The 19,323-nt window shown below is 36.2% G+C and overlaps 1 protein-coding gene across 1 annotated transcript; it reads right to left on the bottom strand.

The window, feature by feature from the left end:
- Positions 1-1,180: 1,180 nt before the first annotated feature.
- On the bottom strand, positions 1,181-18,213 carry LOC113114848 (bleomycin hydrolase-like). Its single transcript, XM_026281919.1, has 12 exons — positions 18,055-18,213; positions 17,303-17,500; positions 16,768-16,877; positions 16,332-16,473; positions 16,056-16,144; positions 15,207-15,299; positions 6,983-7,138; positions 6,750-6,908; positions 5,407-5,474; positions 5,205-5,322; positions 3,849-3,918; positions 1,181-1,471 (listed from the first exon to the last, which is right to left on the bottom strand). Exons 1-12 carry the CDS (start codon positions 18,062-18,064, stop codon positions 1,323-1,325), a joined length of 1,362 nt encoding a protein of 453 aa, XP_026137704.1. The 5' UTR covers positions 18,065-18,213; the 3' UTR covers positions 1,181-1,322.
- Positions 18,214-19,323: the final 1,110 nt, after the last annotated feature.

Raw genomic sequence — 19,323 nt, 5'->3', positions numbered from 1 at the left:
GTAATAAACAATAGTGAAGAAAAAAATAATTGAAAAGGGGGTTAGAAAATATAAAAATTAATTAAACAAAATACAAATAAAAACAAAATTCTTAATGAATAACCACATAATGTGCTGCTTTGAGTTTAACTATTAGTTTACATATGGTGTAGGTGTATGATTAAAAATTAATTAGAAAATAAGATATTTATATCCCATTTCAAACATACACACTCCAATGTGGGTGTAATTAAGGAGAATTAACTCCTCTTAATTAGATTTAACACAGATCAAGTGGACTCGATTCAATTGGTTCAAGTTTAATTGCAAATTGGTCTTTTATGCACCTTAAAACTGGCTGATCTTAGACTCCGATTTGAATAAAGATCAGCAGAGATGAGTACCACAGGAGTGCATATTTAGCATTCTCTTAAGGCATGTTTTGAGATGAACTCCAACAGATAATATCATAGATCTCAAGATATGATTTAACATATGATGTGCTGACAGTCTTCCAGTGGGATCGGAAATAATCCTGTCTGTTGGAAGTGACCGTTGCACCTTGAATGCTGTTTAACTAAATTCTAATATATAACCCAATAACTGTTGTGCTATGTACTAACAAACAAACACCAAGGCTGCAATTATTTGATCAGAATTACAGCAATTACAAGATTTTTTGATAGATATTATGAAATATTACTATAATGTAAAATCCCTATTTTTCTATTTTAAAATATTTGTCAAAATATTATTTGTTCCTGTGATGGCCAAACTGAATTTTTAGCATCTTTATACTACTCTTAAGTGTCATAAGATTGTTAAGAAATCATTCTAACATGCTGATTAAGAAAGATTTCTTATTGTTATCAAGGTTAAAAACAGTTTAATATAGGTTTCATATTTCTGTAGAAACAATGATACATTTCTTTACAGAATTCATTGAGAAGAAAATTCTAAAGAATTTAACTTATTTTTTTTATTTTTTTTGCAATCAAAATGTAACTTTTGATCAATTTAATGCATCCTTGCTGAATAAAAATTATGATTTATAAAAAAAAAAAAAAAAAAAAAAAAAAAAAACTTGAATGGCAGTGTATATATCTCAAAGATGTCTGAATTCAAATCACATAATGCTGATTAAATCAGGAATTATACTAAGCAAATAATGCACTGAAATGATTCCACACTCAGACTCCAGTGATAATAAAAAAAGAGGCAAAAAAACTTTATTTTTTTAATATCTAGAGTAGGCTTTTTGTGAGAGATGGTAGGAGGGTAAAAACCAGTTGGAGGCGGAGTCAAAAAGACCAGGCCCAGACCAGTGCCTGTGGTTCCCATGGTTATGCCAGGGCTCCCATGGGGTCCCAGGCCGGGAGGACGATGGGGTCCTGCTGCATGACATCCAGCACTTCAGGATGGAGGAAATTCTTATCCACCACCACCTCGTACACATACTCAGAGAACCACTCGTCTGTCATGATCAGATATCCTGCAGGAAGAGGCAGAGATGAGGCACGGACAACAGACAGAGATAAACGGGTAAAATGAGAGATGAGCAAAAGAAAGATAACGGGACGGAGGAGTGGAACACCATTTAATTTGCAGCAGAAGAAGCTCTTATGAGAAACTTCAGCTTAGCTCACTAGGTTTGAACAAAATTCAGTCTGCTAATTAAATGTGTAATTAAGCAATACATGGCGCTATATAAAGTCCAAGTCTGAGAGATGTCCGATTTAGCACCGTCCGCGTGAGACTGGAATTTTTGTCACACGCTGAAATACGATTAGGCTTGTGAGTAAAACTTTAACAGCAAACAGTTTAACGCTGCCAAATCTGATGTCAAATGAAATCCTGATCCCATTAGCTCCGCATATTCTCCATTGTTCACATGGAGGGAACGAGCCACACCTTGTCTAGATACCCTGTCTCACCTCTCAAAACCGAAAAGGTTTGATTTTAAAACAAGCAAACACACATTTGAACAATATTTTTCATTCAGGATGTGTCAGGATCCAACTATGTGCTGATAAAGCAATTTCCTCTCTCAATCGCTTAAAGTACAAAAACTTGACATCAGGAATGTTTTGCCCTGTTAAAAGCAGGAAGTGGATGACGATAAGCTTTATTTCCCTCAGCGTTCACTCCAGGGCCATGACTGATTCACTAAAATCAATCAAACCAGGCCATCGAACGCCTAGTGAAACAGAGCAGAACATACTGTGCACAAATGAAACAGGATTTCTGTGCATCGCAACCTCAACTCAATGCTTTGGTTATCAGAGTGTGATTTTTCTCAAAGTAGTCTGCGAAGTGTGCAAACGGGGCATTGTTTTTGGATGAGAACAGACTTTAAATGAGGCTTAGAGAAGCTTCAGAGACACACGGCTCTGAATCTGAAAAAACGAACCGATTTTTGCTACAAAACATCACGTTTATTTGAGTAGCTAGCAGTCTTTGTGTTTGTGATAAAAACCATTCATTCCTGGGGGGGGGGCATCTGAGAGAATATTTCTCTCTCTATTCATCGCTCAACTTCTAAAGCCATAAAAGCTACCAGCTTCAGAGCCTCCAGTGAGCCATTGTCCGCATTATAAGTATTCCTTCAAAATCAGTTACACAATTATCCATCTTTAACCTCTTGTCCGTGCCACAATATGCAAAAAATAGGCCAGAATGAGGCAAAAATAATCAATCTTATAAGCCTGAAGCTTGTATTCCTATAGAACGTTCACACGGCCCCCCTGAATATATCACATTACTGTCCAATCTTCATAAGAAATAACAGTTATGAGCAATTTGAGAGCCCTTAACCCCTTCGACCTCCACAACACATTTTTCTTATTCCCCTTCTGGTCTAGCTGTCAAACATGGTTGCTGGAAACCCCAAAGAAGTTCAGATTTATGTGCAGCTGTGATGTTTTGAATTCATAAACAGCTGTGATTAGATGTGATTCGTCATTTACTAATACGCTGTGCACTGTGAGGCTGATATTATTACAACATTGGCAGATGTTACTACTAGAATTAGTGTGTTAAAGGTGAAGTGTCCAAATACTGCTGCTCTACTAGTGTGATGTTGGAGTTGCTTACTGTGTTGAATATTACACCTAGATACTTTTAAGCTATATAAATGTATAACTTTAAACGTTTTTTTTTTTTTTTTTTGCTGTTAATTTTGCAAAACATACTAACACCAAACCTTTTGAACATTAGTATATATGTGCAGTAGAAATAGCAAAGCTTGCCTCAGAAACCCCACAGCTACCTATGAATGCCTTTGTATCTCATTAAACCAACAAAATAAAAAGCATTTTAACAGGGAAAATATGACACACTTCACCTTTAAGGGATACTTTGAACTTTTTAAATGCGCAGATGAAGCAATCGGCAAGGAATCATTTTCTACGAAAAACGAGCGGGCCAAAATACCTTATAATCTTCTGAGGAATCCAGGTCTATGGAAGCGGAAAGAAAATGGCAATGTATGCGTGTGCACACACTCTTTCTTTCTCCAGGCAGCCAAAGCTAATTACACAGCACCTCGATGTAGCGTCTGTTTTAAATAAGATAGTGGGCATGGACATGAGGTCCAGCTGTGAGTGGGTCTACAGATGTGCCTGGCCCGAATAACACACACAGCATGCTCTAAACCTCTGAATCCAGAGAGGCCAAGCAAAGACCCCATACTAATTCAAATATCCGACTCCTGGAGTTCTCAGACAAGAGTTAAATTAAGTCATTGAAGAGTGGACTAAGGAGCCCCAAGAAGTAATCCTGCCGCAAATTGAATTATTCAATGTCAAAAGCTAAACATCTGTAAATTAGGAAGCATATATAAGTGACAGAGAGAATGGTAACCTCCTCACCTTTATTCCCACGGTCGTCTCCCCAAGAGTTCTCCACACGCCACTTCTCATAGCATCCCTCCTTTCCATCCTGCGGACGAGAGACAGAGGTGATGAAACAGAGAATGAAAGTCCATCCTATACACATGCTAATTATAGTGTAGTGGATAGAAATGAGGAATCATAACAAAGGTTTTAGGTTATCAATGAATGATATGTAAAGTAAATATTGCCACTGTGACTCTGGACAAAGCAATTAATCCAGGTGTTATGTGTTATTCATGATAAAAGCACATGTTAAATGACAAAATGAATGGAACAAAATTAAACTTTAATAGCATACACCACTGTTCAAATGTTTGGGGTTGGTAAGATTTTATGTTTTTGAAAGGAGCCTCTTTTGTTCGCTAAGCCGCATTTATTTGATCAAAAATTGGTGTTGTGGGGGTAACGCATTACAAGTAACACAAGTTACGTAAACAGATTACTTTTTTCAAACAACTATAAAAGTAACAATACTTTCTAATTTACAAGAAAATATTTGAGTTACTTTTCGAAACAAGTAACGCCAGTTACTTTGTTTTTGCATTTACTGACTGACAGTATGGTGCTACTCTTGTGAATGATGGTGAAGATTGTTGAATTAAATTATTTTTGTTTTCCTTGCAAACAAAAGGTTTTCTCGTAGCTTCATTAAATTAAGGTTGAACCACTGATGTCACATGGCATATTTTAACAATCTCCTTACTACCTTTCTAGGTGTTGAACATGGTAGTTCCGTTGCTGTTTATGCAGGGTCCAAAAGTTATCGGATTTCATCCAAAAAATCTTATTTTGTTCCAAAAAAGGAAAGAAGCTCTTACGGTTTGAAATGACAACATGGTGAGCAATAAATAACAGAATTGTAATTTTTTCAGTGAACTAACCCTTTAATGCATCCTTGCTGAACGGAAGTATTAATTTGGTATACTGAATATAATTTTTTCTGTATTTCACATTGTGTAATGTCTAGCAGCTCTTTAAACTCTTTTAAACTTTTACTTATTAATAAAAACAGGGCAAAGAAGCCCTTTGCTTTACAGCACATGCACACTGGTGCTGCCCACCGGGTGCCAGAGAAGAGAATAATGAACTCTGGACGTGCATATGGTGACTTATGAGGGCAAAATAGTCAGTAATCTCAAAAACTGCTTGTAATTAAACGGGCCGGATGTCTGCAGGATGAGGAAGAATCTTGAAGTCACAATGACTGTAAGTGCTGTTAATGAGCATTCAGGGTCATGACCTGTACGATATAGTGGTCTTTAAATAACTAGCTCAAACTATTCAATCCGAGCATGTTTGACAGTGTTTTTGATTGTGCTGATCTGTCGATACCTTGTCAGTAACGGCAGTCAGGATCATGGCATGGGTCATCATAGAATCTCCAAAGATCAACCTTTCTGCCTTAGACAAGTTTTTCACAGAGACGCCGAATACCAGGTCATGGTTAAACCTACAGAAATACAGAGAATACTTAGTGACAAAAACACAATCAGGAAAATCTTACCTTTGAACTGGCAGAAGAGGCCGTACTTACACATTCATATCATTGATGCCCAGTTTGCTGTGGAAATGTTTGCCTACGTCACAGCCGAACCACACCGCCTGATGCCAGAAAGACACCAATTAATGCAGACATACATTATCATAACCACTATTTTTGTCTACCAACTTAAGTGTCCTATGCTTTTCTCTCTTTTTGTGCTGGGTAAATAAGGAAAAAACATTTACAACAAGAGTTTAAGTTAAATAAATTGTCAGGAAAAAACATTTACAACAAGAGTTTAAAATTGCAGACAGAATGCAATACACTGAATTAGCAAAAAACTATTTACACACGGGCATGTAAACCTCAGAGAGTGACACAAATATGTGAATAGTTTACAAATGTATCATTTAGTGGTGAAAATTTGGGATAAACGGCGTCATTAAGTTTCATCATGATAAAATATCTATCTGGGAATAGGGATAAGAGAAAAAATTATCAAGCTGTCCACCAGCAGGCAATTCAGTTAGCATCCTTGTTAAACCAAAGTACTGTATCACTAAACTTTCGCAAAGTTGATCACATGACCCTAACCAGCCTAATTGACCGTTTGCAAAGAACCGCCCTCCTAAGTTACTGTTGCTATCCCGACAAACAATGCTGCTCACTCTCGGCTTTCAAATTTAGTCATTTTTAAGAAATTCTAACAATAAATACTGTTTTGTGGCTCTTTTCATATTTGAAAGTCTTTTCATATTTACGTAAAGCACAAAATGAACATCAATATAATGTGAAACCTATGAAAACTGTTTAAAAAGCATGTGGCGCCATAGTTTCATCACTTTAGAGAGTAGCATTGACCGTCTTTTTGCAGTAAAGGACCTGTCATAGTTTGATGGGTGTGAAGATGACTTGGAGCGACGTGAGTTGCGAGGTTAACTGCATTGAGAACAGATGAGCGCATATACAGCTCCCATTCGGGGCAAAGTTCATGTGATTTTATCTACAGAATGATAAGAGCACATATTTAAACATTTCATTTTATTATTTTACATTCAGTATTTTAACTTTAGTGGCAGACATGACGTAAAACAAGTACTTTAAAGGAATTCCTTCGCTTATTGCCATTACTGTGGCAGCCAACAACAGCACAGCTTAACCCTCCACACATATTTATATTTAGTTATATTGAAAAAGTTTCAATTCAGTCAATCTTTTTTTTACCTCATTTTAATATGGATTTCTATGGAAACCGGCCCTAGGTGTCAGGTAAGATGGCAGATAGCAGCGGCAGCACACAATAGCCACATTCTGATTGGTCAGATCGCCTGTCAATGAAACTCTTTGCAAACGGTCAATTAGAATGGAAACCCTTGAAACTCCACTGATTTTACCTCTCCCCCCTTGATGGAATCTGCAGCAGCTTTCTTGAGCAGCTCGATGGACTGGTTGTTGTAAAGTGTTCTACGGCCGCCCACCATGTTTCCCAGGAACTCCACACTGTACAGCTTTCCATAAGGGTTTTGGGGCCGAGGGTCGTTAACGAGGCAGATCTGCATAGAGATTACACAACTTGTGAGTGAGGACTACAACAGACTGAAGCTGATGTGGCCTGTGCTGCTCTTACCTTGTCCTGCATATTATAGAGGGGCTTGACGTGCTTTGTGTAAAACTCCAGAGGAGTTAAAGGGCCCATGCGGTGGAAGGTCTTGTCCTTGTCCCGGTATTCCCAACAGATGGTGTCTGGAGGACTGCCCAGACAAACACTGGCCACTCGAAACACCTGAACACATCAAATAAAAGAGAAAAGATGCATGAAATCATATTGCCCCCAAACTTTTGGTCAGTAGTGTGCACACCGGAAATTCTAAAGCTTTATGGCTCTTAATAATCATTCAAAATTCAAAAATAGTCTATTGAAGTTTGAATTCTGAAGATGGATGACATATGGATGTGATATCTTAAATCAGACCTGGGAAAACAAAATAAACCACATTAGAGAAAGCTCTGGCTTTGACGGGATGTAACTGAGATGAGCACTAAGAACACAAACACTGTCTGTGAGGCGCCAGTGTTTGACTGTTACTCTTTATTCTGAACCCAAACTGTTTTTAGTTCTCAGAACTTAGCCTTTGTTACTCCAATCCCAGGCATTTCCTCCCCTCTCCTGACCGCGGAGTGAGCTTTACATATTGGAACGCGGATCTCTTGTAGCCAAGATTAACTTGACCTTGATGCACTTCTTGGTCAATCGCCAATGCAGGAAGGCAAGAAACTGGAAAGATAAGATGCGCCTATCTTTTTTCCTTTGGCATATGCAAGTAGGCAAATCAACAAAGTCAGGCGCCACACAAACTGAACTTTACAGAGAATTCTGGTTGACTTTATTCACACTATGTAAGATTTCATTTGTCTGGACTTCACAGAAAAGTCAATAGAAAAAAAAAACATGAATTATTTATGGCTCCTTAAGCTTTATTTTATTCATTTTTTTTTTAGGAATAGCTCACTAATGTTTCATAAAAAGGAGATTTTGCAGAAGCTGCTTTATTTCAACAAAAGTGGATAGTGCATTATACTGTCAAGACCCAAAAATGCAAGACATTTGCTAAAGAGATGTGAAAAAAACTGTTACTCTTGTGCAATGCCATGCAAGCTTGTAGGAGATTTTAATGAAAAATTGCAAGAATGACTTAAATTTTTTAGATGTTATAAAGAAACATTTTAATTTATTCCAAAAGGTCATTGTGACATTTCTCTCAAACTGTCGCTATAAACAGAAACAAAAGTAAAAAAGGACAAAAAAAAACCTCTACATACCAAATAAAAACAAAAGCATACAAAAACCTGCAAAAAAAATGCTATATATAAACAAACTACATGTCACACACAAACAAAACAACAAAAAAAAAACACAAACTAAAATAAAAATAAAAACGTTTTTATTCAAAATTAAATAAAAATGCGCCCTTACAGAACTTTAAAGAAAGAAAGAAAGAAATGTTGGTCTTTAAACCACACAAAGCTCACTCATACATCTTATGAAGACTCATAACAACTACTTTTAATGGTGCTTTTTCATCCTATTGGGAGTTTGTCAATTTAAACCATCTACTTATATTTGCTAAATATCACGTGTGTTCCACAGAAGGCTTTGGAAGAACATAAGTCAACATTTGTCAATTTGTTGTACTCTTCAGATGAGAGGTTATAGAAGAGAGCTAGGTTTTCTCCAAGTAACCAACCTTCTCCCTCCCCATATTCCAGCCCAATCCCAGAAAGAAAACCATTTAGCATTAAAGTTTGTTTTCTCTATCCAGTCTTCCCAGAGGGAGAGTAAATACTAGTGGCACCCAGCCCTCTTTCCTCCCTGTTGACCCGGCGCTGGACCCAGATGCTCCAACCGCACAAACAGCCTCTGCGTCGCACGCTCTCACATCCTCTCTCCTCCTTGGCAGGCTAGATAAACTCACAGTACCGTCCAAACAACATGGGCGCCCGTTTTCCCTTTTTTTTTTGGGCCTGTTGAAAAGTGCCGCTCGCGCAAAACAATGTCCGAGGCTCACTGACGTCAGTACGGAGTCAATATTGAAACACCTGTCTGAGGCTGGGTGGCCACAGGGCAGCAGGAAGAGCCAAGAGGCACATCTAGGGATGAGCAGCTGGCTCACAGGCCAGGAAGAGGAGCATGCCACAGCACAATGTATATCTTTTGCTTAAGAAAAATACGATGTCTCGTCCAAAAGCTCTAAATCTTATCTCCTCAGGCCGTTCCGTTATGCTTTGACTTTGATAATGCACGATCTGTGAGTCGAGCAACTTAATGAGAGCAAGGTGTATGGATGCAATGTTTAAATTACTCTTGTAAAATCAAACTTGTATGTATGTATGGAATTGGCAACAGGAATGAGAAAGGTGCAGGAAGCCCTCATATGTCCTTAGTATATCGTCAAAAGCATTTGTAACATGTTTCAGGAAAACGTTTTAGTTTATTCCAAAGGTTCAGAGCTGTGGCCTTGTGGTAGTCTTGAGCCATGGTGCTTACACAGGCATTATGAGATCAAACATTGCTTATTACAATTCTGTGTCATTGTCCTTATAAATAGAGCATTAAAAAAGCTAAACTAAATAAAATAAACACAAATGAAGCAAGAGACAAAAGAAAACCAATATAATAAAAATATAAAAACCTTGAAAAACTAAAAACTTATATAAAAATAATAATATAAAACTATAATATAATAAACTAATATAAAACCACTATAAAATTGTATATAGAACAATAAATTAATGCCCCTCAGAACTAAATAAAATTACAAAGAATAAAAAACAGACTAACAACAAATAAAAAAACAAACTAAAAAAGCAATAATGCTAAACAAAATAAAAAAAGCAGATCAACAAAAAACTAAAAGCTAAATAAACAAAATTAAATACATTAAAACCTCAAAATTAAAAACACAAGAAAATTAAACAAAAAATAAAAAACTAAACAAAAGAAAATGAAAACCCTACATTAATAAATAAAAACAAATGACAAAGAAGAACACAGAGCAATAAAATAAAAATATAATTAAACAAAAAAAAATAAACACCTCACATAATAAATATATAAAATTACTCCCAAACCCACGCCCAAAAAAAGATAATAATAATAGTAATACAAAATAATATAAAAAAATATAGAAACTGAAAACTAAACTGAAAAAAAAAACAAATAAAAAAATCCAATAAAAAAAAATTAAAAAAAATATGAAAATGAAGCAACTAATGAAGCAACAACACAAAAAAGAATTCATAGTGGAACTGGCATTAAGAAGGTTCAGGTCAGACCTATCCAATGCTACATGCATCACATCTCGTTCTAGTGGGTGAACTTGAGATACTTGGCTAATCTGGGATCACAAGCACCTGCTTCTGGGTGTGGGCACAAGGTGCTCCAGTTATGAATATGGCAAATAGGCCTAGATGTTTGTTGACAAGGAAAGCAACAGTCTGACTGGCTGTCTCACGTCAAAGTAATCCATGTGCAAGCAATCAGCAATGCAAATGACTGGATGTATGAAGATGAAACATGGCACATTTCCAGTTGCCTGAGGGTAGGTACGTGTAACTGTTTACAAGATCTTCATCGTAAACATTGCTTTTCTATGCAGCTGCCAGAATCTGGTACTGAGACCACAGTGCTGATCCTATCAATTTACTTTGTTTGTTTGAATCTACTTCTCAAGCACAACTTTGCAAGGAAATAAACAGAATGAAGTTCAACAAAGGATGGTGTGTCAATAATTGACATTTTTGCTTTTGTTACATGGCAGAAATGACAAAACGCGAGCCAAGATATAATTTAGAGCATGATCGGGTGAACCCATTAGAGGCTGTGAACAACTGACAAATACATTTGATTGATTAACTTGAACTTTCGTGTAAACATGAAACACATTTGGTCCTTTCAGACAAACGAAGTTTAACATGGGAATTCCAGTATGTCTTTGCAGAGAATTATCCCCAACCACAACACAGTGACGAAACAGACCTCAACCGAAAAAACAACAAAACTGCACATTCCTTTATCACACGTACACAACGTCTTCTAGCATGTACAAACAAACACTGAAATATGACAGATGAATAGAATGTTTAGTATAAAACAATCATGATGAATTGATTCTGTGTAACAGCAACTTTTCTCTGATCTTTTGAAACAAGTTTGATGTGCTATAAAAACAGATTTTTAGATCTCTGAAGAGTACTATATTTAGAGCAAGTAGGCATTAAACGAATCAAATGTGACGTTAAAAACATTAATCTTGTGCTAATAGTTAAATAGGTACATGTATCTGGGGGTGGGGGGTTACACACACACACACACACACACACATAAGACTGTTCTGAACAGTTAAACTGCCTGCTGTTCTTCAGAAAAATCCTCCATGTCCTGTAGATTCTTCTGTTTTCCCGCATCTTTTGCATATTTGAACCCTTTCCAGCAGTAACTGTATGATTTTGAGATCTATCTTTTTACAATAAGGACAATTAAAGGACTCAGACACAACTATTAATAAAATGTTTAAACATTCACTGATGCTCCAGAAGGAAACACGATGCATTAAGTGTCAGGGGGTGAAAGCTTTTTGAATTTGAAGATCAAGGTAAATTGTATTAATTAGTCTTCCGAGAAACATACAAGTATCTTCTGTTGTTTCCAAAGTGCAGTTCTAAATGGGAAAAAAAATTTATTTCAACAAAATAAGAACAATTTGGACATCATCCTGTTCAAAGGTTTTCACCCCCTGGCTATATATGTCTGTGTGTGTGTGTGTGTGTGTGTGTGTGTGTGTGTGTGTGTGACCCAGGACCACAAAACCAGTCATATGTGTACTTTTTTTTTTTTAATTGAGGTGTATACATCATCTGAAAGCAAAATAAATAATATTTCCATTTATGTATGGTTTGTAAGGATAGGGCAACATTTGACTCAGATACAACTATTTGAATATCTGGAATCTGAGGGTGCAAAAAATCTAAATATTGAGAAAATTGCCTTTAAAATGGTCCAAATGAAGTTCTTAGCAATGCATTTTACTAATAAAAAATTATGTTTTGATATACTGACAGTAGGAAAATTACAAAATAAACATGATCTTTACTTTATATCCTTAATGATATTTGGCATAAAAGAGAAATCAATCATTTTGACCCATATAATGTATTTTTGGCTTTTGCTACAAATGAAAAGTTTGGTTCCAAAATGCGATAAACAGTAAAAAAATTGTTTTATCTGGTCTGCATTTAAAAGCCAATTTGCAATATTCACAGAGTCATCAGGTCATGTTTTCTCCCTTTTTTTTCCAAACTGGGACATATGCCAACCTCAGTTTTTTGCAGAATAAGATTCATCTGCTCAACCAATCACAGCGCACCATTTCATGCACTCTAGACAGTAATGGCAGCACTCTGAATACACCTGGCATCCTAGTTTTCCTCATCTACTTTGTGATCAACAAACAAGGGCTGCACAATAAATCGCATGTGATTGTCATGCACATCTCCTCAGTAAAGCCGGTTCTGTGATTAATAGTACCAGAAAATCTCCATCATGAGCTTTCATATGGAGCAGCATTTAATACAGAGACACAGATCACTGACAAGCTACGCTATATCATGTTCATTAGATGAATCGCATTCGATTATGAACGCGATATTGCATAGCTCATCAGTGTAAGTGTTTTTATTAATGCCATTTATGTTTTAGTTAATACAATTTGTTAAAACATGGCAAAGCTAATTGCTTTTTTGGAAGTTGAATGTAAGGGAAATGTCCTTTTGGAATTTCTGTGCTCAAATGTGATGTTGTTCATGTTCTTGTTTATGATGAAATTTTATTGCTGTAATTAATTTATAGCATTAACAAGATGGCCTGTTGAATTCATTTTTGGAAACGATGACTGATGGATGTATTTTTAGTTTAGTGCCTGTATATAAGTATTGATTATGATATAATATAATTAGTATTGACCAAGTTCAGAGGCTGTCATATGTGGATCAACTTACTATGTTGTGCATCAGTTTCAATATAAAAAAAAACAAACTTTCATATTGATTCAATGGATGCATTGCATTTTGAGAAGAAAAAAAAGTATCATGGATTTATTGCATTTTGGGGGAATTTTATTTATTTATTTATTATAAAAATAAAATCAATCTTTGAAAATCAAAACCTGGATTTGAATTTTTATTGTTATTATAACCTAAAGATTCTATGTGAAAGTTTCAAACAGAAAATAATGGTTTTCATTTTGCCACTTTCTTGGTAAAAAAACCCCCACATTTTTACTCAAATTAATCAAACTGGATCGATTACGTTTTGGAACCAATCTCTTCAAATATAACCCAGTGACTTAAGACTGGTTTTGTGGTCCAGGTTCTCAAACACACACACACTCACCCACATAATGCTTCACATGAGGAAGTGGTTTGTTTAGCAACTTTCAAGCATGTTCTGCAGCACACAGGTCGGTCAGATACAGTCGAGATTGTAAAGAGTGACACTGTCCAGACCAGAAATGCCAACACATTAGTAACTCCAGTTAAACAAGACCAACTTTGATCTGCTTGTGTGATTACGAATGGAAACAACAGATTGAAAAAAAAAGGAAACAAGACATGAACTGATTTTGAACCTCAAACAAGTTCTGACTTGACTTATTTTGTCTGCGCTGGACTAGATTTCAGTCTCAATTACGTAAATAATATGACTTTCTTGCAATTGATCTCATCCACCGTAACCTCACCATTTTGAAACAAATAAAAACAATGTCTCACCGTGTCCCTATTAAATAAACAAACCCATGTCCCAACAACTCCTCTGCCAGTGAAGTGCTACAGAGATCAAACCTCCACCAGGTGGACAAACAAACATCCCGTCAAAAACAGGAAAGAGGACAGAGGAGAATATATATCACAACCAGATAAACAGGGAAGCAAATCATACTCCGGCATATGCTTATCCCCGGAGAGAAACACAGAAAATGAGCTTGGAGATATTAACTTGTGCGTTGGCCCTCCACAGATGTTGGAGGTATAGTAATAATGCCAGAGAGATTGCCTGTGCCACTCAATGACAGGCACCGGGCGATAACAATCATGTTTGTGGAACATTCTGTCATCAAGTCCTGCAGGCGCTCGCTCTTTCTCTCTGTCTACCTCACTCTTTCTCTTTCCTCTGCTCACACGCATAAAAATGCGTGCAAACATATAAAAGATACGTTAAAATACAGATACGCAGGTATTCACAAAACCAGGGCACGCTTTGTATGTGCTCATTTTGGTTCACAGGTGGGTGACAATGTTATTGCTCCGCTCAAATGGAGTTTAATTATTGATGTCTATGTTTTGTCAGATCGAGCACTTATGATATTTACAATATGTCAGTACTTACGTCACTGCATCACTTACTGTCTGACATACAGACGGGTCCTGAGACTATTTAAAATTAAATAGGGGATTGTTTAATCTTTAGGATAATACATTTGCGTATACCTACATTCAAATTGCAATTTTTTTTTCGAATGTTTCAAATTCAGAAGCAAATTTCAATTTTTTTTTTTTATTTTGTGCATTTTATTATATAGACGTTACATCCAAATCTATTATATGCTGATCTTTGTGAAAAAATGACCTTTACTTTTTTTATGGATTGAATTATGAAACGGATCATGTCTGTTTGATGATTCTGGACATGTGTCTAAAAAAGGTTTTATGTTTCCTAAAACTGAAATGTTGGGGGTGTTTTCAGAGCTGGCAACTGCCGATAAGGAACAAACAGAGTTGCAAATTCCAAAATTATAAAAAGTAAGCTTGACAGTCCCTTATCCACAATTTTACAGTTCTCTCTGCTTATGTGAAGAGTCTGCTAGAGTTTGCAGCCAAAGCCTGTTAAAGATAACCTTGCAATGTTGTCTGGCAACCTCTAGTGGTGATTTTATAATCAGTCAAACAGCGCCCTCAAGAGGGCTGTAAGAACAGCACTATTCTGTTACCATTCTTCCTCGTTTGTTCAAAAGTTGTCACGTTTTTACTCACCATGTCATTCCAAACAGTTATCTTATATATATATATATATATATATATATATATATATATATATATATATATATTCAATTTCTAATGCAAAATGGTTATTATTTAAAAACAAATCGATATGTCGCCAAGATCTTTAATTATGTAATTGATTTGCATATGCAAAAACAGGGATGGAACAACATGAAGGTGAGTAAAATAAATATATATATATATATTTTTATTATTATTCAGGTTGAGCTATACCATGCTCCAAAAAACAAACTCACCTCCTCAATCATGGTGTCTATAGTGTCAGACAGCATGGTTTTAGTAGCCTCATTGGCCACCATGTTCCTCAGCCTTAGACAATACTCCCTCAGCTACAACACAAACAACAAATTCAAATTACACGTCACAAAAATTATTTAATATAAAAATGGATAATGCTAAATAATGTGTTTAATAGCTCATATATCTTATAAACTAATTTATCTAGCTTTCTCACAATATTTTATTAATATAACCCCAGAGTAAACAGTGCTTTAAAGGGCAATGTAAGCATCATATTATGAATATGCACATTTTATAAGCTTTTTCCCATGACTCTTACCTTAGCCATGTAAAAATGTAACCTTCTAATCCTTTCAGATTAATTTAAACTAAAAACAAATAATAAAGAAAATTATTTTGGACAATTTAAATGAAGTAGAAATAAACTAAAAATATAAATATTAGATGAAAAATTTAAAATGTTGCCCGACCAAAAAGGACTAATATTTATTAAAAATAAGTAAAAGCTAAACAGACATTAAAATGAAAAACAATAAAACAATTACACTTAAAGTAACACTGGTTAATATTTTCTGCTACATTATCTGATATTTGTTTTAGCTCTTCGTTAAATGTCAAGCGCGCTGAAACTGCCATCTTCCTCATTTATCTAAAAGACGAGGGAAGTGACCTTAGTGACTTCATTCTCTGCTCATCCGATGACTCAAAGAGCATTTCTGTGATGGCGCCACCAGCTCATAAGCAGCAACTAAATCCTCGTTCGGTAAATGTCAACATAAAAGCTTGAGGAGATACATGGCGCTGCAGACTGAGAGGTGCTTTCGAAGATGGAGCGTAACACACACCTTGTGATTGAGGATATCGTTCATTCTACGGGAGGCCTCAGAACTGTGAGACTCGGGGAAGCACTTCTTAGGGACGACGCCGTATTTTTCTGAAAAGCACATAGGGTTTTAAATGCAACTTGAACGTGAAGAAGTACAAGTGTTTTCATTTCAATTCATACATTTAAACCATTTTTGGTCTGAAGCGATCGGATGACAAATGACTGTTTAATTGACAAATAAATGCTTCCCCTGAACAATTGTGAGTTTAGGTTAATGCAACGGAGCTAAACTGACCAATAAGGTTAACCATCATATCCCACTGCCCGCCATCATTGGTAGGATTTGATAGCAGGAACTGAACCAATCTGCCATCTACTGATTCCTTCCGCTGGGCTGTCTCCACACAGGCATGCAAAAAGTAATAGCATCTCTCCACCTGAGAACAAAAACAGAAATACAGATGATCAGGGGGTGTGTACTATCAAGGTGAAGGGGCAAAGAGTGGCCACAGTGGTCCACAAACATCCAGGGAACACAATACATCTCACACAAAAAGAGGATTTACTGCACTTTTACCATTAACACAATGAGAGCTAACGATAGACGGCAAAAACAACACAGCAGAGTTACAACCTGAGAGACTAGTGTAAATAAATACAGTTGAATCTTAGATTAAACAGAAAAGAGCATGTCGTTTTGAAAACCCAGACCAGGGGGAGAGGTAACTTACTTTATCCCAGAAAAAAAGATATGACTGACTGAATTCAAATTCTTCAATGTTAAACTTCTTCATAAATGGAAGACGCATGACATTCAGGCATGAGAAGATCCAACATCTCCCTGATAGACAAAAAAACAAGCATAGACAGTGAGGTCGAGATTAAAACGTTTTTGAAACACATTCACTCAAGCCTCAAAGGCTGCATTTATTTGATGAGCGTGTGAGTGCATGTGTGTGTACTTAATAATACTGTATTTGCTATGCAAATATTATACATGTGTACTTTGATAAAAGTTTATCCTGCTATTGGTTTCTTCCTTGTTCCAAACCCAGTACATATGAAATGCATATGTGAAGTGGTGCACAAAGTAATTTCTGATGATTTGCTGAACATTCAGCAGTCGTCTTGGGCTTAGTTGCGCAAAGAGAGAAAGCTTTTTCTAGACCATTAATATGACTGACACTTTCATCTCATGTGGGTCTAGATTATTTGACAGAATTATCTGTCAGATGCTCGATTCACTTTTCCTCACGGTGTAGGTACCTGAGTTTTTCTGGTTGGTGACAGGCTTGCCCTCTGTGGGAATGCTGTGCTGAAAGACGTGTACGGTGTCCTGGACCGTCTGCCGGTGCAGACACACCTCTAATGGATCAATGCAAGTCGAGACGTTCTGGGCGAGCAGATACCGTGGCTCCGAGCGGAAGCGCTTGATGAAAGCGGATGTTTTCTCCTGACTCAGGCCTGGGCAACAAACAAGGGCACAAACACAAAGCAAGAGCTCTCCATTTACAAACCAGCATGGACAGTAAGTGTGGCAAGTGTCTTTAACCCGTTTACTGATACTAATATATATATATATATATATATATATATATATATATTCTCTATTTAATTCATCTGACACAAGAGTTTGATAGAATATGTCATTGTCAGATACTGCCTTAAATGATTGACAGCCAGCTCTCTGACTTCAGTATGAATCCATTCATTGTTTATGTAGTTTACCGGTGTTTAGCTTCTCTTACAAATAAGAAACCGTTCTATTTCCAATAATTACACGTAAACACTCGTTTTAACCCATTTAAAGCGCCACATCCAGCTATTTAACTCTAGCATACGCGATCAAGAGTTAAAAGTCGACCTCACACCTTTGCTTAGTCACTTTCGGCTGTAGTCGGAAACAGCTCGGGCTAGTTAGCTAAACAATGCTACTCCATTCACACCAACATCTGTGAAGCTCTGAGCCCTAAGCCGGCACCCACGAGCTGCGAGAGACAATATTTACACATACGCACCAGTGTCCATGTTTGCAGATGAGGTGAGGAGTGTTGTGGAGTCTGATTTGTAGGTCTTTGTTTATTTCATTCGCCGACAGCCAGTCAGTCTGTGCGGAATTCCGGAAACAGGAAATCCAGTGAAATCGCGTGTCTTTCTGTCGAGGTTGCCATATCTGGGGAAAACCCTTCTTTTTCCGAGGCATCAGTGGGGGATGTGTGTGTTATTGGTATTTTAATAAATATAATGCTACGTGGTCCTTTAGGTTACTTTTCACGAATACGGTACAAAGCGTGGCCGGAAAAGCTGTAAATGATGAAATGCAATTGCATTGTCCTTTTTAACAATTGTAAGTGAGGTTTTTTTTTTCTTCTTTAAATAACAAACAAGTATTATCATTGTTAGACATGTGCTCATAAAAAAATCTAAGCTGCTACAGTGAAAAAGGTAAAATAATTATTTACAAATAAGGAACTTACCTATAATCAAAATGTATCAATGCTGAGATTTTATAACTAAAACAAAAAATCAGCAGGAGGAGGTTCTTAAGTCGACCTTCAACTTTAGGTTGTCAACCTACATTGAATATGATCTGTATTATTATCTGTTAATTCTACATAGGTTTTGCTACTTTTTTGGAGTAATTTAAATGGATAACTACACTATGGTAATAGAGTATAGTTAATTTAGTCTTAGTTAATTTGTTCACTAAGTTTGGATTAACTAGTTTCCAAATTTAATTTTGCAGTATTTCATAAGCTTGGTTAAGAACAAAAAATAAAAAATAATAAATGTCTTGCTTGTGGTTTACAAATGTTTTTTCGGTGTGTTCCCTACAGTCAAACCTATGATACTGATGTATCAAGCATCACTGTTAATTTAGTCTTGCTAAAATGTTTGTCCTTTATGTATTTTATTGTGTTAGGCTTTGTTCTTCTTTGACTTTTTTTCTATGGAGGGTGATTTCTTTAAAATGTTGTTTATGATCTCAATTTTTGGATTCTTGTCTTGCAATGTTTATTAAAATAAGCTTTAACAAAATCCTCAGTCTTTCCTAATTTGTAACATTATGGTCGATATGTTGTGTTATGCTGCCATGGTACTTTTTTGTTTGATGAGAAATGTTTTTTCAATCGTTATAACTACAGTTCTTGTTTCTTTGGTGATGGTTTTCTGACTTAGTTCTGAAATCATCATGTCCTCTTTATGTTAAAATTGTATTACACACACAAAAAAATTCAACTTGAAGGAGATTGTTAACCTTAATAAGATGTCAATTGTTAATTATA

The sequence above is a fragment of the Carassius auratus genome, chromosome 15 (assembly GCF_003368295.1).
Source record: "Carassius auratus strain Wakin chromosome 15, ASM336829v1, whole genome shotgun sequence".
NCBI lineage: Eukaryota > Metazoa > Chordata > Actinopteri > Cypriniformes > Cyprinidae > Carassius > Carassius auratus.
Note: the sequence above shows the minus strand (reverse complement) of the source record. Positions and strands in the feature narration are given on the sequence as shown.